Consider the following 25,397-nt stretch of genomic DNA (forward strand, 5'->3'; position numbering starts at 1 on the left):
AGGTGCGAGAGCCCAGTGCCTTCCATTCCGCCGCAACAGCACCGAATCAGGCTGAACGCTGACGCCATTTCAGTGGCTGTGCATGGACGCGTTTCTTTGACAACACCGTTGCCCTCATCGTCGCTGGAATCGCCGTCTTGAACGCCAGCTATTCTGGCCACAATGTCCTCATCAGCGAGGTTGGATACCGCTTGAACTCCGCTGTCAGCGTTAATGAAGTCCTCAACCGTCACTTCACATGGGACGGCGCTGGGAAAGTTGGACAAGTTGCGAAACGCGTCCTCCAAGCACTCCTCGTCATCTGAAGCTTCCGGACATTCATCTCCAGCCACTTCAAGACCTGCCTTGTCGAAACACTAGACTACTGTGGCCTGCTTCACGTTGCCCCAAGCGCCGGTAATCATCTGGATCGCCCCGAGCAGGCCAATCTTGAGACGGTTCCCATGCGAAGGTTTACGACATAATCGTAAAACATAACGTAATCATATCGTAAAACATAACATACGACATAATCGTAAACATAATCATGCAGGCAATGGTACTCCCCATGGTGACTTGGCAACTATGGTGTTGCACTGCTAAGCGCGAGGTCGCGGGATCAAATGCCTGCCTTGGCGGTGGCAATTTGATTGGGGCGAAATGAAAAAATGCCGGTGTTCTGTGCATTGGGGGCACAATAAACATCCCCTGGTGGTCGAAATTAATACGGAATCTCCCACTACGGCTTGCCTCATGATCAAGTCGTGGTTCTGGCATGCAAAACCCTAGAACTCGAGCAGGAAGTGGTCCTACTGGTTTCTCTCGAAAACTTATTGTTAAATCACTAATGAGTATGCACGCCTCACTGTGACTGGCACCTGCCCTAGCAAAAATTCTAATGCAAGAACTAACAACCTATTCGGTTGTCGACGCTAATGCCGTAGACTCTCTTTAAGACGAACTCATAGGGACTATGGTATGTTTTTTGTCTTATCAGAAGTTCGTCTTATCAAAAGAATAATTGGCAACATGACCAGGTGCACCCAAATATATTACTTCAAAACGGTAAAGAAGGTAGACCTAAAGCGAGAGAGAAATTACATAAAAAGCATTTATTTAGCTGAACTTATAGAAAACTGTGTTCAAGTGGTAATCTTGTTCGGTTTCATCCAGTTGAATGTTTGGCACTTCCGTGCAAATCGGCAAGCAGCCACAAACAATGTCATCTTACCTAACAACCTTAAAAATCTTTCTGCGCCTTCGTGCTGCTGGAAAAAAATCACTAGGCAGTTAAAGCAGGCATCTGCCGCCTCACAGGTCATTGGTGCAGGTTCCGAACTAGCAAAAGTACGAAGGAGCATGCTGAGCATGGTGGCAAAGCAATGCAACCTAGAAGAAAGTCTAGGTGACGTTGAGCAAAGTGGGGAAGGAGAAACGAGGTGAAACATCGCGGAGGCGTAAGGTAGGCAGAGGTGTGCTGGGTTGACCTCCTCTGGCAGTTGCTACAAATTTCATTTGCAATGCAGACTTACCGGGCTTGTCTTGTGATAACATCGCCCTTGCGTTCCGTACGCTGCATGTGCAAATGAAAGTGTGACAATGAGCCTACAATGGCAGCTCAATCTCGTGTGCGCAAAGGAAGAAAGGGGGGGAAGCGCACGGTCTTCTGTCGTGCGCATAGCACCGGGGAGGGAGGGGGTGTTGTACTTAGGTCGCACAGGCTTTATCTTGAATGCGATCTGCTTTAGGGGCACAGTCTAGGTGGGCCGATGGCTCATAGCTTTGGATGCGCTGTGTTCTCGCCGCTCAATTTGCGTTGAAGCGATGGACAGCACGATGGTCACTTTGCTCGATGCTGCTGCTGCGATTCCACATGCCAGCATTCTGACAGCAAGCATCCGTGGGCATTGAGTGTGATATGTTCATGTTTGCCTGTGCGCACTGACACTATGTTTGTTAATTTAGTTAGCAAGCGAATGTTTACAAGGGGGCGTTCTACTCTGGCGGTTGCTGCGTATGGTGCAGCCGCACGAGTCCTGTCTTGAATACGATCTGTGATGCGGACAGTCTAGGCACACCGAGGGCCGATAGCTTCGTATGCACTATAACGCACATACGCTTGCACGGCACCTGTGTTCACAAAGTGAAACGCCACTGTCTCTTTGTTTCATCCTCTTGTCTTCGCCTCTGTCCACAGTCGATGTGCACCGCAGGCCTCCAGTGGGTACATTGATGTGTCGCGCCCCCGGGTGCGGCGCATCGAGGCACTCTACCCTCAAGGTTCGATAGCAGTGGCAGTCACTCCGAATGTTCATCTTAACTGAAGAGCATGTCTGAGGCAGTTCGTCCTAAGTGGATTTTTTTTTTTTTTTCATTGAGCCCATGGAAAACCAAACAAACAGTCTGACGTTGTACATTATATGCAAGAATTTGGCTTAACCGAGTTCATCTTAAAAGAGTTCACTCTACACTCTATTAGGTCTGTTAGTATATTAGTCTAATAGCGTATTAGTGTGTTAGTTTAATAGAGCTATTAGGGTATTAGTCGAATAGGTCTACTAATGTTTGTCTATTTCATGTAGTAGTGTGAAAGCCAATGTTGCATTTGCAACATATGTTGATGCTCAGATGGATACACTAATAGACCTATATATAATTATGGCGATCTGTAACCGTTTAGGATCATAAACATGAATTGAAGAGCAATACCACCTGAAGAATGTTACATTATGGTGTACTGAATGCACCAGATACAGAATAATGAAAAACGGGTAGAATTGAAAAGATTGCTAGAAGCATTTATTAGCCCAGCATGTATTTATACACATTCCCTTTCATGATCTTCCTAAAGTCAGCAATCTTGTCTGCCATAGCCTTTGATTCACTTCGACCAGAGGATGTGCTTCTGAGGAAGGGGTTCAAAAAAACCTGGGCACGAAAATACACATACATAGAAACATTCAAAGCAGGGGGGCTAGTTCTACCACTAATGTGCCCTGAGGAAATAGTAAGCTGGCAATATTAGCTTCCAAGTTGAATTAATGTAGCTCCACCGTTACCAAAGTAATTTTAGCGCAAAGTGGGATATGCTAGCTCGAAATGTTTACCATAATGAAAAATGATGGCTTCTGACATGAAAAAACAAGCAGAAAGCGCACATAATCAATAAAAGATGTTCTGTGTATTGTGTCAAAATTGTGGGAAGATAAGGAACAATTCTAGACCGAAATCTTGCACAGCATTGTCGGAAACGGGCATGCCTTTGCTGGAATGCACATGAAAATTGAACCAATGACACTGTACTGAAGCAAGTCCACTGTTGGGATAAAGAAAGAAAACAACTTTACACTGTACTATGTGCATAAATAAGTAGAATAATTACCTCTGAATGGTAGAATTGGCGTCGGGGAAAACACTGCACATCAATGTGCGCTGATGGATTCACAAAGCAAAGAGATAGAAACAGTTGCCTTGCAATGTTTTGTCGCAACAGCATCCACAGATGAAACTATCTGAACATACTACTGCACGAATAAGATTGCAACAGGCAGGTTCCTTAAATTAATTAACAAATGTGAGCACGTTGCCTTGACAGGGCAGCCGCTAATGCATAGATGCTGTGCACAAGTATGGCTGACTACGGTCACAGTTTTGCGCTTTTCCCTCCTGCCATGTTCCCTTCTCTGTGATGCGGTTCTTTGGTGTGAATAAATATCGTGGCCATTTGTATGCACTAACGAGTTAGTAGTTTAGGTTACAAATTTAGCAATACTATATACGCACTTCAAAAGAATATACGGGACAAGCGAAACTTCAGCAGCAAACTGCGGTGGCAAACAAATATGGTTGCCGCTATTGTGCCATCGTTCGTAAGCTTAATGGGCACTGCAACTGTGACTTAGAGAATATACCTGGTAGTTCTTTTTCTTGTGGAAAAATATTTGCTGTGCTGTAAACACTACCTGTTTCCTGAATGACTCATCGCAATGAGGCTGAACAGAAGCCTAGTTAGGCAACATCATCAATAAAGAAAAATTGGGAAGACCACGTTGGTGCTCGTCGCTTTCGTGTATGTTGTGAGAGATGAGGGCCAGTTTCACTAGCTTAGTGCACTGAAACTAATGCAAACATGCGAGCACAGTCTGCTTTGCACATTTGTACAGCAGAATCCTAAATAATTCAGCGATTAATTAGAAACACTCTCAGTGCAAGGAAGTAGTCCCCTAGTCTATAAGGTGCTGCCAAAATGTTCCGGGTATTCAGTTGTAAAAAAAATTGTGTTTACTGTAATGCCTAATCAACTCTGTCTCCTTCAAAGTAGTCCCTTTGAGCATGCATATACCAATCGCAGCATTTCTGCCACAATTCCTTGCATTCGTGGAACTCTCCAGGTGACAGCGTGTTGAGGACTGCCTGCGATTCCGACTGGATCTCTTCAGCAATATGAAGTCGACGTCCTTTCAGCCTCAACTTCAACTTTGGGAACAAGAAAAAGTCGCAAAGGGGGAGATCAGGTGACTAGGGTGGTTGCAGAAGTACTGTGATTTGTTTAGAAGCCAAGAACTGTCGAACAACCAGTGATGCGTGGGTGAGAGCTTCGTCGTGAAGAAGCCAGTTGTTGTTCTTCCACTTCTCCAGGCGTTTGCGACGAATGCTCTCTTTTTAAGAACCTCAAGGTGTTGCAGTAAAGCTCGCTATTCACTGTCCAGGAGGTACGAATTCCTTGTGGACAATTCCATGTAGGTAAAAAAAAAAACAATGAGCATGGACTTCACATTGCCACGAACTTTACTTGCCTTTTTCAGCCGCGGAGAATCAGGTGACTTCGATTGCGACGACTACTGTTTGGTTTCAGGATCGTAGCCACAAACCCATGTCTTGTCCCCGGTTATTACACTGGAGAGGAATGTGGGATTGTCTCTTTTTTGCTTCAGTTCCATATGGACAGAAACACAGTGCACCTTCTGTTCATCATGGAGCAGTCTTGTTACAAATTTTGCAGCAATGCGCCTCATGTTCACAACATAAGACAAAATTCACTGAACTGTGCTGTTCGATTGCCCTACAATGTCGCAGGTGTCTTTTATAGTTAGCCTGTGATTTCCAAGAGTAGCCTTACGAACTTCCGCTATCATTTCTGGGGTTGTCCTCGTTGACGGGTGTCTAGAACGTTCATAGTCAACACACATTCAGTCCTCTTTGAAGCATTTATGCCATAAAAAAATGTCCTGTGCACATGGCAATGAATTTCTGTTGCAGTTTTGCCAAGTTTAAAAGAAAACTTGATGCAAAACCTTTGCTACTTGAAGTCTGCCATATTCGTTGCTGAGAAATGCAGCAAATCAGTGAAACATTGCATTACAAAACAACACTTGTGAAGCACTACTTCTTCTTAGATGCAAGTCATTCAGCACACTGATCAGCAAGGTATACTGCTACCTACATCTAGTGGCAGAAATGTGTACCACCCTCAGTTTGCCCCCCGCTTTTCAAATTCCTAGCACCTTGCAATTTTCAACTTTCACCCTCGCATTGAACAAGCAGCAAACAAGAGTAGCAGAATCCAGCAATGCATCTTGCCTAATAGACCAGCAACACTCTGTATGAGACCAACAGGACAAATTAGTCTAATAGAGAAACTAGCAGTTTATACAAGACTTGTAGTCTAATGCACAATGCCTATTCAACTTATAGGTAAATTAATACAACTGGTACATATTTCTGTTAGTCTAATACAAAACTGTGTTAGACTAATACAAACTTTTATTTGAATTTTCACTAAGGTGCCATGACTCACATGTGCTGTACAAAACTAATGTTGGAATTGTTCTGCCCGTGCCTGTGACACTGCTGCTTGCTATCAGTAAAAAATTACAGCCCTTTTGGGAGGTAACAGTTTTGCAATTTTTTAGCACACCTAAAAAATGTTGTTGGGGTGCGACTAGTCGTATCCATGTTTCTCTAGCTTGCATCGTGTTTGTAAACATGTGACTCTGCAGCTAGTCATCAGTGTACATGTACCCTAATGTTGGGAGGCCATAGGGTCCTGTGGAACATGTCATGCGATTCACTAGTCGTATCCATGTTTCTCTAGCTTGCATCATGTTTGTAAACATGTGACTCTGCAGCTAGTCATCAGTGTACATGTACCCTAATGTTGGGAGGTCATAGGGCCACAGGCCATAGGGTCCTGTGGAACATGTCATGCGATTCACTTCATTTATGTCATTGAAGCCATGCAGACATTTTGATTGCATGCAGTTCCACGTGTGTATGCACTTTTTCTCTCCTTTAGGTGCATGCTGCTTCCTCACATGCATAGGTATTTAAAACAGGAATTCCGTAGTTACATGACAATTTTCCACCTTTGGGTCACCACAAATGTACTGAATTTTATGCAGCCAGAGAACAGCCTGCCAAACTTTGCATTTAGTTGTGCATGTGGTGAAATTATGATAGACATATGTTGCAGTTCTATGAATAGTTCATAAGCATAGTTCTTAGCAGGCTCAAGGGCAGTTATGATAAGCAATGTGTGTGCACCATTCAAAACCAGCTTAGCCTCTGAGATAAAAAGGCAGGGAGGTGGGACCAAAAGAATTCTACAGGAGGGGTGTGGCTGGTTGAAAAGACTCCTCCCTACCCCCCCCCCCCCCTTCCCGTAAAGCTTACTGGATAAACAACAGTGACTGACCTTGTTCTTGGCATTCCATTCAGTGTTTCCTTGGACCTTAGTTCAGCAAGTAAATGGCAAGGACTACTGTCATCATTGTGCTGGCAGGGCCGTTGCGTATTCATTTTGAGCCTGGTGAGATCAATCTATTTGTATAAAGGTAACAGGCCGGGCTGGATATAATTTTGACACTCTTTCGTTTACCAAGACTGCCGTAAGACATTGCAGGAAATTGTTTCATTCTTAAGGGCAGAATTTGATTTGAGGCAGTCGCCTTTGCCTGTGTTTCATTAAGTTCTTAGTAAATTGGGTGTTCACATATACATATTTTATTTCGCCCAGTGTGTTGATGCTGCTATTTTGGTGTCAGTAGTGTTGTTTGCATTGTTGTGCCGCTTTTATATTTTTTTTTATCCAGCTTGCTTTAGCCCCATTTTATGCTTGAATTATATATGTGTTGCTAGAACCTATATACTACTTTGTGTTCTACTTGCTCAGTGAGATTTGCAGTTGCAGGCAACACGTGACATAAGTGCTAAAGATCTATGTGTCTTTCTTCCATGACATTGTCCTTGTGACCCTGGGTGTTCATGGGAAGTAGCAAACACCGAACCACACTGTTATTTTTTTCTTTTTTTTTTTTTTTTTGATGAGTGGGTTTGGGAGACTGTTTTCTGATTGGACCTGCTTGGCAGATAAGATGGTCCAGTGTCTATACCCTTTGTAAATGTTGCCTGATGTTACAGCTTGGTAGACTGCACATGGCCCGCCGTACCGTGTTTTTCCTTTGCACAATGGCAAGATGTTGCTTTGAGCATGTTGAAAGAAGTAAGGCACAACACACACAGAGTGAATTTGTTGAAATAATTTCTTTTTCTTGTACTTTGCAGATGCAAAAAATAAAAGGTAGGGGGTGGGGAGAACAAGGTGAAAATGCTGTCTATATACACTGAAAAGCATTACAGTATGTACACACATGTGAAAATGGCAATGGAAATATGTGAATGAAAAGTGTAACAGTCTCTTAACATGTGTAAACGGCTATGTACACGAGATCGTTCAGTTTGCGTGTGTGGTACATGAGAGATCCTCAAGGACTTGGTGTGTTGAGAGAGATCTGAGTTTGTGTAACACAAGCTTTGTAGGACAAAGTGCATCTACATAGGAGAGAATTGTTTGCGAATGCAGTATAGAAAGATCTTCCAAACATGGCAGTATCTGTGAAGAAATTGGTATACCCAAATAAACATGCGCTTTATAGGTTCGTTTTTCAGTAGCGTTTGCCTGAGTCACTACACTAACAAAGTAGCATTGCCTACCCATGCTTTGAACAATGCAGACGCTACTTTAGTTTTGGTTTGCCGTGGATACAGTACTTTAATTCTCCTCCTTTGTCACAGCTGCTGAAAAGTTCTGCCTTTGTAGCTTATACGCACCTCCGTTCGCTCAATGCCTCTGACAAAACCTGGGGCCGATGGTATGTTTATACAAGGGGATGCGCTTCAAATGAAATGTTTTATGTGCTTTGCAAGGATTTTTAGTTATTGTTAAACGCCGTCTCCGCTAAAATTGTCAAGGTTCATTTGGAAAGCACTGCCACTACACGGTGTAAGCATTTTGTAATCTGGACCACTGAAACTACGATAGGCTAATTTTGTGATTCGTTTTGCTGCACCATTGCCACAAACAATGCTGGTGGTAGTAGTCCTTGGTGGAAGGAAAGGCAACTGGAATTTGAAGCTCCTAAACCCTTTTTTAAGTTTCATATTACGTATTTCCTCTCTTAATGTGGACCTTGACATGCCCTTTGATTCTGCCAGTGGTACAACTGGAAAAAAACATTTGCTGGCAAAATACACAGTAGAGCGTGCATTATTTTTCTGCTCAAGGTTGTGTTGAACTAATGTACAGTGGATAAGTGGGAAGGACTACAGACGTCATGGCAGTGGCAGGGCAGATGCACATGCACTCTTAACATGTGCAGTGTTTAGTAAACTGGGATAAGCTTTAAGGGGAAGCTTTAGCTCCAGGCCTTCTATCTAAATACATGGGAAAGAAGTCGTTTTTCTCAGCGACTACTGCACTGAATTTGATGACGTTTGTTACATTTAAAAGAAAAGTTAAAATCTACTGACGGTTGGTAGCACATTTTTGACTTAGGTCGTTAAGCTTTTAATAAAAATTGGTAGAAACGTTAATATTCAGAAAACGAAACTATAAAGTTTACAACTCTAACTCTGCAAGGGAAAATTATATCACAATTCTCTAAATGGCGCCTGACAGTATATTTAAAGCGGACAAAATTTATATACATGACATTCAAAAAGACCACCAAGTTGTGAGTAGAACTTTAGCAAAACCCTTGTAAACAATGTCGCAGGCTCATGTAAAATATATGTTGACATACTAAATTTGTGCACTTTGGATGCTCTAATGTATACACTTTACAGAACTGTGATATGTCTTCTAGATACAGAGCTATGAATTTGTAAACTTCATGCTTCTATTTTTTTTTCAGACCTAGCAGTCTCTGAAAGTTCAGGCCCTAAATCAAAATTTCACTTCCAACAGTCACTAGAATTTAGCTTTCTCTCTCAAATGCAACAGATTTTATTAACATCAGCCCAGTTGTTATCTCAGAAAAGCGTTTCTGCATTTTACATGTACTTGAATAGGCGGCATCGAAGTTGGACTGGAGCTAAACCTTCCTCTTAAGTTGAGCAGCTGCAGCATTCAGTGACTAATAAAGGCTACACTGTTAAACAACCACTGAGACTGCTTACAAGATAATGGTTTTTGCTAATGAATATAGGGTAGTGGAGACATGCACTGGAATACCGGGAGATGTATCTGAGAACAGTTGGTGTAGGCGGCGACATCTTGAGATGTCGTGATCACCGCTAGCCTGCTGGAAATGTTATTTTGCTGCTCACGCCTATGTATCCCAGTATTGTAGTACTATGTGTCTGCATTATGCTAAATCACTCCAGGGTATTCTGGTGGCAGAATGCTATTGCTTTCAACTGACTAGCTCATGGTTGTGCGTCTATGGCTAAAACACAAAGCTCTCAAATGGGTGGAGATGGCTTGCTTGTGAAATGCAACAAGTGAATGAATGAGAGCACATGTGACTGGTCGTAAAAAGGCTTCATGCTTGAGGTGGTGCATTTCTGACTTTTCGTGCACTAAGCTTGCAAACTTCTATCTGCAAGTGTAAGAGATTAATCTATGCAACTGAATACCCTGTTTTTTTTTATGTACACATTACCTTGAATGCAAAAAAGAAAATTGATTCTGGTGTACTATATGTCGTAGCACTTGTAATTTTCCAATAGACATGAATGTATCGCTTGAATGCACCAGTATTGAATGACCTTCTTGCTTGGCTAGTTACGCACATTTGAAATTGCAATTGACATGAAAGTAGGCTGTTCGCTCAGGACGTTTACAGCGCGTTTAAAAAGAGCTGACTTTTATAAGTGTCTCGCTATCTTCATTGAAAGCAGCTTGTACTTAGCAGTGAGAAAGGCGTGCTTTTCACTGCAGATCGTGCCTTTTGTTGCATTTCAGACACCTGTATCAGAAGACTAGAAGCCGCTTCTGTTCTTTTTCTTCTCTTAGTGGCGGAGCTATTTGACTTTGTCAAATTTTAAAATATGCTGCAGCGCAATCAATCATGGTCATGACGTGACTTAAACGGTCTGCTTAGTATGCCCTCTGCATTCTCAAGCCTGACACCATGCGGACGGCTGCTGCTACATACTATGCTACATGGAAACTGCTGCTTTTATGAACAAGGATTATGTCGTGTCTCCATCCTGAGATAATATGGCCATACGGCATACCCGCGCAAGCTCAATCGGCGTGTAGAGCACAGAAATTATGGTGTCTTGTGCCACCCATTCTAAGGACTGTACACTTAGTACTCCGATGGCTGCGTAGCCACCCGCGTGGCTGACAGGCCACGCTTTGACGAATACGAGGTAGCTCTTCACTGCAGACTATAGTAGTTGAGGCCTAGCTATCATTCTGGTTGCCTTCAGTCCCCGCAGCCTCTTTCTTCATCACCGGTTGTGCATCGGCAATAAATGTGACAACGCTCGTCTACACGGCGACATTTACAGCTGGGAGGAGCTGCTCTCTGTGACGGGCCGTTGTAGGCAGCGACGTTTAGTCCTAGCGAAGCACGGATGCTGCAGCTCACGGATTCTTGCGGGGTCGCGAGCTGCCGGGGATGCTCTCTTCGTTTTTCACCGGGATTATGTTCAGTGCTCCCTAGGAATAGGAACGGACAACTAGTGGGGAGGAACATAGTAGGTGGGCAATGGCGAGATTGGGAAATGCTCCACTCAACCAAGGTCGCTGCAGAATTGTTTGACGTTGGCAAAGACTGTTGTGGTCTCGGCGGCATTGTTCCTGGGCACGATCTTGACCCGGAAAGGTCGGGGCGTGTGAGACACTGCGACGTGGCCGTCCATGGAGGGCGGCTGCTCGCCTTCGGGCAGCTCGAGCGTGTAGCGAAGCAACAGGTTGCTGAGGAAGAGGAACACCTCGGTCTGCGTCAGGTGGTTGCCCAGGCACATGCGTCGACCTGCACAGCATGGAGACGGGAGAGGTTAGCCGAGGACGAAATGGCCTGCTTTTATTCGGGTTAACTTCGCGCAGAGGTACAACGCTCCACCCACAATTGAACTCTTCACTTCACAGCACCGCCTCAGCAGCAGACATCTGGCAACAGAACGAGAGAACACGCTAGTCGCCAATGCTACAACACATAGAGTTCTACGACAGACGCGGAACGCGCCACATCCCATTGCAGGAGGATGCTCTGTTGGCCTTGCTGGGACTATATCGATTCTAATAAAGCTCAGTTAATAGTCCAGTCGTTGTGGTGTGAACCTCTCCTCTTGTCCTTTGTGTTTTTTGACTGGTTTTTTCCTTCAAATGATAGCCATCCCTCGCTCCTCAGCCAGCCCGTTCTGCTTCCACAGCGTTCAAGGACCCCGCACCGCACCATGAGCAGTCTAGGCAACGCTGGCAGTTCTTGTGGTTCAAGTTGCTGTTGAGAAAGGATGGGGTCGACTCTGGATGGTCGTAATTTAATTACATTCTTGGAGTTCTCGTGCCGGAATCACAGTCTGATTATGAGGTGCGCCGTATAGTGGAGCGGACTCTGGAGTAATTTTGACCACCTGGAGTTCTTTAACATGAACATAAATGTAAGTATGCGAGCGTTTTCGTGTTTCGCCTGCCATCAAAATGTGGCTGCCGTTGCCGGGGATTGAACCGGCAACCTCACGCTTAGCATACGGCAGAAATGCTGTGTACAGCACTTGGGCCACCGCGACAGGTACAAATTTAATGTAACTATATGCTCACCGACAGAGAAGGGCATGAAGTAATCCGGCTTTTGGACTTGCCCGTCCACCAAGAAGCGCTCTGGCCGGAATTCTTCCGGTTCCTCCCACAGGTCGGGGTCCATGTGTATGGCCCAAAGGTTGGAGACGACGTGAGTGTCCGCCGGTATACGGTAGCCTGCCAGCTCCACGTCGCTGCACAAATTATGTGGGTTGAGTACAATGCGCTTGTGTTGCTCATCTTCATCAAGCCAGCTTCAGCTGTTGCACGCATTCCCATCAATAAACTTTCTCACCATGCGTCTCTTGATGGTAGAGAAGAATAAGATAGAAGAGAACGACAGTGTGCCTACCTATCTTGTCTGTTCCGATAATGGATAATGATAATTGAAAATCGTCCACTATCGGAACAGAAAAATAAAATGTTTTAGGCCACTGCTCCCAAAGAAACTACGCGCGGAAGGCTGTATTTGTGCTGCTCAAGTTCCTGGTCTAAGCGTCTGCATGTTAGACATTGAGAATACCACTTGGTACCGCTGTTTTAAAGTGTACGCAGTTTACTTCGTGCTCCATTCTTTTTCTCCGGTAGTGCATTTATGTAGCAAAGCTGTGACACGTGAAATGAACATGTATGTCATGCACCTAATATATGCACCTACTAAGTGCATCTGCTGCGAAGAGAACTGGTACTTGGTCCTCGGCAAATTTTGTTGCTGAATGATTCGCTCTAATTCGAGAATCGAACCCTGCCACCAAATCGGCGAAGACATGCACGAAGTCGTTTTCACCGTTTTCGCTTTGGATGCATGTAACCGCGATCATGTTTTTATGTTATGCTTGCCACTACACTTGCCTTATCAATTAAACCTTTCAGTTGGTCAAGTGTCGTTTCGGGCTCACCAGGTTGTGGCGTGGGCGTTTCCGAGCGCTATGACGTTTGCGCGTCGCAGCACTTCGAGGATGGTGGCCTGTGCATAAGGGAGGGCGGGCAGGTCGGCCATGCTGGCGGGCCTTTCGCCTTCGGATGCCAGGTGGGCGTCCAGCTCCTCCTGGAGGCGTCGCTGGACATGCGGGTGACGCACCAGCAACAGGATGGCCCACTCTAGGGTCGAGGTGACGGTCTCCAGGCCGGCGCTGAAGATGTCCATCAGCACTTGCACCAACTGCTCCTCTGCGCATAGGTAGAGAAGACGAGGCAGGAAGGAATGGGTTAGGAGACATGGTAAAATAAGGGTAGCGCGACAAGCAAGGACGGGAGAGCAATCGAGGCATGAATCTTCCGGCAGAAGAATAAGTAAAGAATTCATAATTCTGGGGCTCTCTACAGGTAGTGCTCTGCTTATTTGGTTCGGGCACTGATGCCGAAGAACATGTTTTTGTTATGGCGGTTCCAGGAACAATACAAGCCATAACGTAACATGGTTACTGCCACGTGAGATGTCACCCCCATCCCCCCAAACGTGCGCGCTGGCTTCCTAGCAGCCACTCCGCCATTTATGCTCATTATTGAAAATGAGGGCCGATGGAGGGGAAGTGAAAATGCGTGATTTTGACCTATTTAGTAAATTTACTAAAAGGCGAGGTGAGCGCAACAGATTACAAACGCGATGCATTAGGTTTTCAAGCAAGGAAATGGCTATTCCCCCAAAATTCTATGCCTGTCCCCTCTGTTTCATAGATCGGAAAGTCTTTGGCACGTCCATATAAAGCACGCACGTGGCTGCAATAGCCCTGGGAGGGGGGTATTCTGTAAGAGTCCACCTAGGGCCGCTGCTTATTGGATGCAGCTGAAAGAACGAGGAGACGAGCGGCCCTAGCCTATCAACAGCGGCCGAAATGGACAGTCCACTAGGTAGACTCTTACAGAATACCCCCCCCCCCCCCCCCTCCCTCCATGGTGGTTCGTCTTAGTGTTCGAGGCCTCCGAGAGACGCTAGCAGCCCAGGCCGAGCCATATCCTCGCTTCAGACTATGACGAGTTTTGGAGGACACGAAATGCAAAGCACTCCAATTCTGGCTATAAACAAAGACGACGCTTTTCCGCGCGCGCGCGAGAGAGAGGCCTCACTGGTTCCTCACCGGAAAAGTACGTGTCCTCCCGCTGGATGCCTCTGGCCTTGTCCCTCCGCAGCTGGACGAGGTACGCGTCGACGATGTCGCGCACGGTGCCCTCGACGTACGACGACCGGTGCGCGTCTGCGATGCGCCGGAAGTAGTCGGCCGTCTGGTGCCGGTTGCGCTTAATGCGCCGGTAGGCCCAGTTGGAGCCCGGCACGTAGCGCAGCGCCGGTATGAAGTTCACGGGCACGGCGAGCGTGAGCAGCCTGAATCCTTCCTCGAAGAGCGCGAGCAGCTGTTCGAACTTGGAGTCGCGCGACGAGTATGTGACGCTCATGAGGAACGAGCCGAGGATGTTGCTGACGGCGCGCGCGAGCGACCGGCGCACGTGCAGCGAGCTGCCTTCGAACGGCCCCAGCGACGACAGGAACTCGCCGATGTGCACCTGCGCGCAATTGGTTTTTCACCGGGTCACTCACTTTGGCAAAGGCACGTCTCGTGCTGACGCTTAGACACTTGTTGCAACCGACTGCGGTACAAATTATTGCAGTGGGCCACCATTGCTGCTACGGTAAGCGTTACTCTAAGCGGGACGGGCCGCTCACTTTAGAAAATACATACGTGGCGGCGTCTCATGTTGGCGCTTCGACACTTGTTGCAACTGACAGGGCATTAGATTGTGGCAGCGGGCGACCTCTATCACTGCTACGTTAAACGTTACTTTGAACGGGAAATGGTGCAAAGCCTCTCCCCCCGTCATATGTGCGTTCCCTGTCCCGATGTTGTAACACCTCAACGCAACAACGGCGGTGGCCATCTGTGAGTAGAAGCGAATGTGTGCCCGTTTCGAACCAAGGCGTTTGTTTGCTTTCTTGGCTGGCGGTACGTTGCACCATTCGTCCTCTCATGTGTCGACTTCATCGCTATTTATGTTTAGGATTATTCCACGAGAAACTTCTCAGACTTTAAAGGCGAGCATCGCCGTTTCCCTTTGAAGAAATCGGGCTAGTTTGCTATTGTGTGGACAGAGAGCTTTAGTTTAGGGGACGCAAGGCCTTGGAGCCCCTAGCGCTTGGGTGATTTTGCGTTCGCAAGCAGAAACACGTTAGAGGCCCCAAACGCAAGCCGCAGTGAGGTCCCATACGCTCGCAGCGCTGTCAACGTCTCATCTTTGCTGCGTTATCATTTTTTAAAATATGAAATCAAGCATACGAAGTAAAGCACGTTAAACTATCCTTATTAAAAGCAGTTAATAGAGAGGTTTAGCGTTGGGGCGGAGTCGTAAACAAGTGCGGCCTGCATGGTGCAGCCACCTGGTAGCGCAAAGCTCAAACAGAAAAACAGCTAATGTTGCTGTAACCAAGTCTATTCTACTTTGCTGCGGGTGTAAATTTTTGGCCGCAACACGCTTACGCCAGTGCCGAAAATTTACACCAGCAGCGAAGTAGAATACACTTGGTTTCAGCAATATTAGCATTTTTGGCCGTTTGAGCATTGCGCCACCAGGTAGATGCACCATGCCGACCGCCCATGTATTCCGGGCGTTCGCCGTGACAATTCGCTCCATGTAGCCCGCGCTTTACTCCCTCGCCCCATCGCCCGGCCCCGTCCGCCTGCGTTTACCCGAATACCGGACACGCTATACCTCTCCAATGTGTATAAAAACGAAGTCTGTCGACACTTGGCGAAAGACATAAGATTACCTAGCCGCTAGTCACTACTCGTAAGTTCTTGTACACCGCGAGGGTCACGTGGATAACGTGACCGCTTAGGGCAGCGATGTTTTCGGCCCCCACAACAGCCCAACTACATAAGTAGACGTAGCGGTCTGCGCATGCGCAGTACCGTCGCCCCTAGTTCTTGCGTACGCAAGCCGCTTGCGTCCCCTAAACTAAAGCTCTCTGTATGAATGAGATTACAGCAAATTATTTCTCGCGAAAAATAGAATTGTGACATGAGCGCTCTTTGGAGTCATCCTGAAGAAGCAACTGTTGGTTTGCGGTAGATTTTCTAGAGCGCAGCTCTTGGGCGCCCGTTCCTACGACGAGCGTCGGCGGCGTAACCGAGCGAACGAGCACAGCGAAAGATGAAAGAGAGAACGCAGAGCGGGAGACGAAAGGCGCGAGCCGCGAACGGTGGAGACCAATGAGAGCCGCTCCTTCAGTGACGTGTGCGCTGGAAACTGGTGTCATGCGGACCCGCCCGACCGCTCGATGAGTATTCGCATCTAAAGCCCGAAGTCTAAGGGGTTTTACTCGTATCTGGTCTCAGTGGGATCGCTCGTTTCGCGCTATTGTCTGCTCGCGTCAGCCCTCGCACGTGCTTGTTTGGTTTGCTTGGTTTGGTCTCGTTCGCGCTTGTTTCCATTGTCATGGTTTACGATTGTTTTGTAATCTGATTGCATGCGCGACGCGAATTGTGTAGTACTTTATGGAACCCACGTGCACCAGCGATTACGCTGGAACCTCCGACGAGTCAAGTATAAAGCCGACGCGCTTGACCCGCAAATAACATTTTCGACGATTGGCGCCTCTGCTACTAGTCTCTCTCAAATTCTTCGCCTCAATATATCGTGAAACGAAAACACGTACAGAGCTGCGCTTAAATTTCGCATTAGGGAGTATCGTAATCGTCGGTGAAATTTTCTCAGACCGATATGTGAAACTGGGTACAATGATAAATCTTATTTTAGAATATTCTATTGCCGTGGTTCTTTCACGTGGCACCATAGGTGAACACATTTATGGTTTTCCCGCGTTGAATTGTCTCAATAGAAAACAAAAAAAATTCTGCGTTTTCATAAAATTTTTGTTTAAACGTCGTTAATGTTCAAGCCACAGTAATTTCTTATCTTTTTTTTCAGTAGCTATAGTTTCTGCTAAAGATAATGTTGACTGTCCGGTATCTTTCCCGAAAATTACTTCGAATTTTGCCCCCAAAAGTCACTTTTTGACGGTGTTCAGACCTAAATTAAGCATTCAGACCCTCCAGATAAAAAAAAAAAAGAACACTTGAGATAGATCATTATTTGCACCAGCATTCAAGGTTGTGGTCTAGAAATGTTAATTCGAGTAAATTTTGTTTCAGGCCAGAAAAACGCAGTACTGAACTGTGTCTTCACTGCAAAGCTCTTATGGGCCACAATTGAATTCTTGGCAGGCTTATGAATTCCTTATGCATAAAAAATATAGACACGTGCTTTTCTAAGCTTACGCTGTTTAAGTATTGATCCCCCCGCAAGTACCTTTTACAATGGTATGTTTGTGCGGTTCGTAAACTACGACCGTGTTCGGCTGCTGAGCACGAGGTCGTGGGATCAAATCCCGGCCATGGCGGCCGCATTTCGATGGGGGCTAAATGCGAAAACACACGTGTACTTAGATTTAGGTGCACGTTAAAGAACCCCAGGTCTAAATTTCCGGAGTCCTCCACTACGGCGTGCCTCATAATCAGAAAGTGGTTTTGGCTCGTAAAACCCCATAATTAAAAAGAAAAAAAAAAACTACGACTGCCACGAGGTCGTAATCAAGACCATGTAGTATCAGACACGAGGTATTGTGCGTGGTGCCGCAAATACTACAGATTAGCAGATTGCGTGTTACGCAAGAACCTGGATCATCAACATTCCGCGCCAACTGTGGCGTAGGAGACAAATGTAAAGAAATTTTAACTTCACAGGCTATATAGTCTGCTGTGCGTGTCTCTAGGCCTGGTCAAGCGCCGTATTCATTCTTGTGTGAAGCAGCAAAATTCTGCCTCCGCGTAGCACAGTATGAGGGTTAAGTTAGCCACTATCTGCCACTGCAAAACGCTCACATCGAGACGCGTGTTCGCCTGCCTGACCGCCCCGTGCCCCCAAACTTATAATTGGTAAACTGCCGGACATACGCCGTTAACGATGTATTTATACTGGTGTCAAGTGACACAGCACGTGTTCTTAAGAAATAGCCACAGTTAATAGCCGACGGTACATACGTGTACTGCAGTAAAGACACAGTTCGGGAGCTCCTAGCGATTGGTTGTGAACTTCAAATTTTTTTGTCTCCTCTCTAACAAAACTTACTTAACGTTTCTAGATCACAATCTGAAAGGATTGCGCGTATAATGAGCTATTTCACGTATTTCTATCTGGATGGCCTTAACGTTTTAATGCTAACTTTAACTCTGAAGGTCATCAGAAGGTGACTTTTTGGCAACAATGGAAGTTATCTTCTAGAAAGGTACTTCATCTTGATCTCACAACCTAAAGTTATTTTGAGTATAAACTATAGCGACGGGAAAAAAATGATAAAAATGATATTGTGACTGAAACGTGCACGACGTTTGTGCGAAAAAAAATTCTCCAAGGGCCCTTTTTTTTGCCTTTTTGCTGGGCCAACTAAACGCGGAAAATTCGTGAATGTGTTCACCTCGGATGTCACGTGAAAGCATTCTAAAATAAGACTTGTCATTGTACCCATTTTCACACTTCAGCTTAAAAAAGATGACCGTAGCTCGATGTCACGTCGAGCTACGGTCATCGGACGCACTCGACAGCTACGGATACAACAGTCACGTAATGTGAGCTATTCACTTCGTCACGCTCACTTATGCACGTTTACGTTACGCGACACGCAAGGAAATTAGTGATATTGCAAAAAAATAAAAGAAAAAATGGTCGATCGAATAATACGGCCCCTTCCCTCCTTCCGGCAGTAAAGCGATAACCACGTGGAGGCCATTTCCGACGGTTTCGGGCACGCCGGTAATCGCGTCACTTTCACGCCGCACAATGCCCACACTCTGATCAGGCCCTTGACGGCATATCACGCGGTCGCTGTTGCAAGCGGAAACAACATGGAACACGCTTCAGCCGTTATACCAGCTTTGAGCGAGGTGAAACAGACTTACTGACGCCGCGCCGAAAATACGCCTCAGATGCGTTTCATGTAGTTTCCGCTTTACGATAGGTTACCGTGCAAGATATATAAGAATATGTATATCTTACACTGTGCTATATATGTGTGTAGGGCGAGAAAAGCCAGAAACATGAAACGCTCATTCATTTTGATTTGTGCTCTTATTAGAGACACGCATACAAGAAGGCGCATATTCATGAAGCGCCAACCCCAAGTATAGAATTGTGTTCGCGCTACGCCAGCCGTCACGTGGCCCCGTAAGCGTCACGTGAGCTGGCGTCGCTTTGGTTGTTCGGTGGTAACCGCTGCTTGGCAAGTGCGACCTGGTTAATGTGGATCGCTGCGATTATCGCCGAACAACCTTGACGATCGAAAAAAGACAAAAACAAACAAACATAGCAGCGCCCTCTCTCTCGAGGAGCGTGGGATTTGATGAGCGCGTAAACAGTGGCTGTGCAACACACCTGCATTTTCTGCTCGAGTGCCACGCTGCCGGGCCTGCCGTGTCGAGGCACGAAGTCCCTGAACACGCGATGCAGGAAAGCACGCTGTTCACGCCATAGGGCGCCTGCAGAGTTGATGATGCCTGCGGGAGACGGTGGTGAGGTTGGCCAGGTTAGTGTTTCTGTCTGAACGTACCTTCACATGTACAAAAGTGAGAAGGAGAAATATAAAAAAAATACAGTCCGCGTCGCCTTGGGAAACCCTTTCTGTTGGAAGCGCGTGGTTGATGGCAAAATTTTTTTCTTGACCCAGCCTCCAAACTATAGTGTCACCATAACTCTACGCCAACTGAAGTACAATCACAAGACAACTGAAAGCAATGCGAGAGGCTTGAGAAATATAAGTGATCGATTTTTTTTTTCAAACAAAGCGCGCGAACGCATATGCCGCATTATCAAAATATCCGGTAGATTTTTTTCTTCTTCTTCATCGTTTCCATGTAAACAATCGTTTGTTACACCAAGCATACATGACAAGCCGCGCTCGGTTTCAAGTGCGCTCTAAAATAAAGGGTGATGGAGTATTTTAATGCTGTGCCATGTTCTCACAGGGTTCATTTCTGTTTCTTAGTTGGTAAGTGAAAGAAGTGAGATCGAGCGAGCTTATTGATTTCTGCAGCAATATCATTTTTTTTTCTAAGTGTTCGGGCAGCAGGGAAAATGCGTGTGTATTTGATTTAGATCCTCGTTGCGTGGCTCCATATGTAGGTTTTCGTACCTTGGGAGACACTCGAATACCGAAATGTCATTCTTGAGTCCGCTAAGGCCCTTAAATTTCACGATAAGCTTAAATGTCCTAGAATTTTTTTTTTTTTTTTTTTTTTGCTTAGGTTAGTTAATTTCTCTTTAGACACCTGGCCACAAAGTTCTTGCAGTACAAAAGTCACGCATGTCTGCCTAGGTTGTCTAATTTGCTCGCACTACTTTTTTTACATGTGCCTTGCTTGAATGCAACAAAAAATTATTGCTATTGAATATAGAGTACTTTTTTTTTCAGACAGTTCTGCTTTAACCGTTGAAAGTGTCGTACGTGTGTCGGCGTTTAAAATCTATAAAATTACTTTGATTCACAAACGCTCCATACCGAACACTGCGAAGTGTCCAAATCACTCTTGCCCTAAACCGTGCTTGGCCCACCACGGCTTGTAACGCAGTCACGTCGCACAGACATTGTAACACAGCCATCGGCACGTTAAACTCCATGAAATGAGTGAGTGAATTTTGGTGTTCTAGCATGTGATACAGAAAGTGATTGCAATTGCTACAGCAATAGATGTCGCAGAACGATCCTATATAAGGTGCCTTCCTGCTTTACTTCACGGTGTCACATTTGTAACAATGCGATATAGCGCCCGTGGGTGCGCTTTTATCATGACTCTTTATAAAAGCGCACATTTCCACATTTGTAGGTTTTTTTTTTTTTTTTTTTTTTTTTTTGATGCGAGGATAAATGCCTCAGGGCATACAAGGGTATGTGATGGGGGTGAATAAGGATGATTAAATGAATGAAAAAAGATTTGCTGACTTAATGAAGTCCAAGAGGGACCGATAATGCGGTCCCTGCGTCCAAGCAGTGTAATGGCTCAGATTATGCGGCGAGAGTCCCGCTGCTGCGAGGTGCCGGAGCCTCGTCGGTTAACAGCCGCCTGTTACCTTAAAGAACAACAAAAGTCGTGACTTTTCATCTTACGTCTGACTAATTATGATTATGTATAAAGGTATATAAAAAATACTGCAGCGTACTAATCGCTAACTGCGGCCCCAGGCGCTGCGTCGGGGCCACGTTACAACAAGACGTTTGAACCGGCAGTTGCCTGCATATTTCTCTTGTAAATTTTACTTCATGCAGTTGCCCATAGCGTTTTGTATAAGAAGGGAAATAACCAAGACGTTAAAACTAGCAAAGGTCATCTTCGTTTGTCTGAATGCGTACCTTTATCAATATTGTTAGCATGATAACAGTTATCCGATGTAACCAGATGCGGTGCGAAATCTCGCCAACCCCAGTTCTAGCCATTTTATAAATTGATCTCCTTGCTCTATATTTCCGACTTCAGTATACTTTTTATACGCGAGTAACATAGAATTCACCGGAAAGATGACACAGCTCGTTCCTATACCGCGACCATGGTCCAATAAAGCCGCATTTGACTAGGTATTCATCATCCCGTTTTTCGTGTGTATACAAGCCGATTCACGCTATATTCGCGAGTGACTTGCTCATTAGTTCAACGGCGATCTCTTCCGGTGTCTGCTACATTTTGAAACACTTTCTTTTTTTTTGGAGCGCGAAAAGCTATTCGCGGCCCACGCAGTATATGCCACTGTTCCTGCCCGCAATAGTCAAGTAGATACACGGGAACACCGATATACCGCACGCTACGTTCAAACGCTGTACACACAGAGTAGAAGGGCTGTGTCTGTACTGCGAAATATACAGCACGTGCAACCATAGCCTCACTGCTGACCACCGACGATCAACAGAATAGAAGTCACGCTTGTTGCACGAGGGTGCCATCGAAACACAGTGGACAAGCGCGCGCTTGACGCTCATTTGTGAGATTCGACTTCGAGTCGAAGCGCCAAGTGTGGCCATAAGATGTTGTGACGACTGCTTAGCTATTCGACCTCAACTTTGCCTTTTACGAGAAAGGCCAAATAATCTGGCTGCGGACATGCATGCACGTAGCGTTTGTGCGAGTTACGAGGATACTCGCGGCCAAATCAAGCGCTCACCTCTTTTTTGTGCATCCTACGTATTCGTTGCTGTTGTCAACAGTGCCGGAAGGATGGTCGTGTTGTGAACTGGTTCCAGAGGTTGTGTTTTAAAAAAAAATCGGAAAATTGCAGACCCAGAGCGGTACTTTCGCCTTACATTTACTCGATTCGAAGGAACGACATGCCACTTCTCATGCGCGAGCAGCTGTGACTTCACCAATAAATGTCGTCAGTGTACATCAGTGTATATGCTATATATGCACGTACAGTCCGTGTTCATTTCACGCATATTCATTTTTTGCAGCACCAAGGATAACGCTCTGCATTGACAAGACAAATGTCGTGTAGCTCGGCGTGTTAACACTGCATGTTCGAGCGTATTCTTATCGCGAGATCAAGTGATCGAGCCTGCAAGGAATGTACGCCTGGTTTGCTGTTCAGCGAATATCAGACTGTTCCTGATCCGTAATGTATTTCCAAAACGAACACCTGAAACTGGGCCGTACAGGGCGGCGAAAGGCGTGTCTGACCTCCTCAAACTCGCGGCATTAGGAACTGATGGTGTCTTTCTGTTCGTACCAGTCAAATCAGGGCTATCGGGCTTGGTAGCATGGCGTCTCGGCAGCGAACGCTCTGCTGCTTGGACGCGGAGGAACAGTCTGGTCCACCGCCTGGTGCTCGACTGGGGCGGCCAGCCACGCCCCCCATCGCCCGCGTCGGCTGTCACCGCGCCACCCACCGAGACGCCATCCAACGTGGACGCAACGCTATCGCGCAGGGTGCCACGGAAGCGCATCCATCCAGCAGGTCCTCACCGTATCCCTGAAGGAGCTTGGTGAGTTCCGTGTCGGGCCGTCCGGAGAAGGCGGCCTGGCTGAAGGCTTGACGCACCAGCTTGGGGTCGCTGATGACCACGACCCGCTTGGAGCCCAGGAATATCTGGTATATGGGGCCGTAGGTGACTGCCAACGACTGCAAGGTGCGGTGGAACTCCTTGCCGAGGAACGGGAGAAAGCCCACCAGGGGCAATCCCCACGGTCCCGGGGGCAGCGGTAACTGGCTCGCGACCCCGGTTAGGAACCGGCGGCTGACCAACAGCACGGCGACGAACACGGCGAGCCATGTGGGCAGCGTGACTTCGAGCCACGGCGAAAAAAACAGGACGGACATGACGAGGCGTGTGCTGCCTCTAGCTACACAGTACCACAGTACTACCGCCGCGACCAACGCTATTACGAGCTTCTGTGACGCTGCTCTGAGCTGCTGCTGCTGCTGCTGCTGCTGCTACTACTGCTGGTCGGGGGCTTCCGAATGGGGAGGCGGCCCCCTTTTATATAAGCGGGGGACCCCAGGGTCTGAGAGAGGAGGGAAGTCGATGCCCCCCCTGCCGGGGGTCTCACCTCCCCGCCGCACAGCGGTCGCCGTCGGCCGCCCGAGTGCCCGCCTTGTTTCCGTTTCTGTGCCGCCGCCTTCCGCCGCAACAAGTGCGCCTTCGAGGTGGGGGCGAGGGTGCGTGCACACCAGTCAGTCGCCGGCCGTTGGCGGTGCGTCCGCGTATGCACGCGATTCTTTCGCTGGCTTGCGCGCACCTTTTCGCCGCTATCTGATTCCCGCGGCGTTCAATCGGCGCGCGCGTTCCTGTGGGAAGAGGAGGGTGCTCGCAGAGGCGGGGGCCTCCTGGGACTTTGCTGCGTTTCTTTGCCTCTTCTCTCTTTCCCGTTCGCTCTCTCTGCAGCGCTTTGTGCAAAGCGCACCGAGAGAAACTGCGCGCGCGTCCCGAGCCCGTGGTAAGAGCACCGTCGTACGCGCTGCACCGGGTGTACTCTTTCGCTTATTGCTCTGACATACGAAACGTGCTTAGCGATGTCAGGTAAGAGGAAAGCTCTTACCTGACGCAATGACATGGAAGAGTAACGGGGATGTTCAATGCACGATTGTATACATTGCGCGAGCGAAGCACGTGTTCTCTGTACGCCGACGTCATTGCCTGAAAAGCAGAAAAGGAGAAAAGCAGGCGCTGTATTCGCGCCCTGCCAACAACAGGATTTCGCGAAAGGTGTATGAGGAGTCACTGTAGCTGCACTGCAGGGATCCTTCTCGGAGCTCGGAGCCAAGCAACGAAATGTTATAATAATGTGACAGGCCGCGCTTACCGTGTACACATATTTGTGGAAGTTGATGCGGTGCACGGTTTCCCGATGACGACAATCTTCTGATTCAAGTCCCAGTGCACTGTCTTGAACTAGTCTTCATCAGATGCAGTCTTCACTGAGTGCATTGTCGTAAGGCTAAGTGCTTCAGGGGTGATCGGAGACTTCCGGGAGAGGCCTCTGTCCTTCAGAGGACATACATAGGCTAATCATGATGATGATAGAAATGCTATATTGGATGAAAACCGCGAGAGAACACAGCACTGGAACTTGAGCCGCTGCATTTTCTTCGTCAAAAGCGCCGAGCTGCTTCCAGTTCGATAATAGCACAGTCTTCCACCAGAGATCTCCATGCCTCTCGCACCAAACTTCCGTGAACCTAGTGCGCTCCACGAAGCAGAAGCAACTTGTGGTCCTCTCTTGTCTTCCGACGAAAAACAGTGCCGAGTAGTGACACAAGCGTTTACGGTAAAAAGCCCGCTTTGACGTTCCTATCAGCGAATCTTAATTGAACTCTGCCAGGGCCTCCGAAACCGAGCGAGGGAGGAGGCGATGGGAGGTTTCGTTGCAGAGGGGTGCTCCTCCATCTGTCCTCGCCCTCCAAGGTCGAGGGCCAACCTCCGTCCAGCATAGTATATTAATGATTGGTTTCACAAGAACAACAATGAAAAGTTTGTGTGGGCGAAGTGAACCCCGGCTGAAGCCCCTTCACACTCCCGAAACCCCTGACTTTCACTGTTTCATCCATCCACCTTTTCGTGTACTGCCGCTTACTGGAGCTTCGAGACTTGCCGCATCGAGTGCATCCGCTGCGCGGGCTTTTGCTCTACAGTGCTGGGACGAATGAGCAGCATTTTGTGCGAGGAACACCAGTAGAAAAAAAATTATGGGGATTTACATGCCACAATCGCGATCTGAATATGAGGCACGCCAAAGTAGGGGACTCTGGAAATTTGTACCACCAGGGGTTCTTAACGTCCACCTAAATCTAAGTGGACGGGTGTTTTCGCATTTCGTCCCCATCGAAGTGGGGCCGCCGTGGCCGGGATTCGATCCCGCGA

General features: G+C 47.0%; 1 protein-coding gene and 1 long non-coding RNA gene across 2 annotated transcripts; one reads left to right on the top strand and one right to left on the bottom strand.

Moving 5' to 3' along the window:
• The first annotated feature begins 1,691 nt into the window (after window positions 1-1,691).
• Window positions 1,692-7,925, top strand: LOC140216784 (uncharacterized). The gene is made up of 2 exons (XR_011893475.1): window positions 1,692-6,420; window positions 6,452-7,925. It is a non-coding gene; the product is annotated as an uncharacterized lncRNA (long non-coding RNA).
• LOC126524986 (cytochrome P450 18a1-like) lies at window positions 7,503-23,603 on the bottom strand. Its single transcript, XM_055067514.2, has 6 exons — window positions 23,002-23,603; window positions 19,430-19,551; window positions 14,089-14,512; window positions 12,910-13,180; window positions 12,032-12,204; window positions 7,503-11,243 (listed from the first exon to the last, which is right to left on the bottom strand). The coding sequence occupies exons 1-6, from the start codon at window positions 23,354-23,356 to the stop codon at window positions 11,002-11,004; spliced, it is 1,587 nt and encodes a 528-aa protein (XP_054923489.1). The 5' UTR covers window positions 23,357-23,603; the 3' UTR covers window positions 7,503-11,001.
• Between the last annotated feature and the right edge of the window lie 1,794 nt (window positions 23,604-25,397).

Source organism: Dermacentor andersoni, chromosome 3 (assembly GCF_023375885.2).
Source record: "Dermacentor andersoni chromosome 3, qqDerAnde1_hic_scaffold, whole genome shotgun sequence".
Taxonomy (NCBI): Eukaryota; Metazoa; Arthropoda; class Arachnida; order Ixodida; family Ixodidae; genus Dermacentor; species Dermacentor andersoni.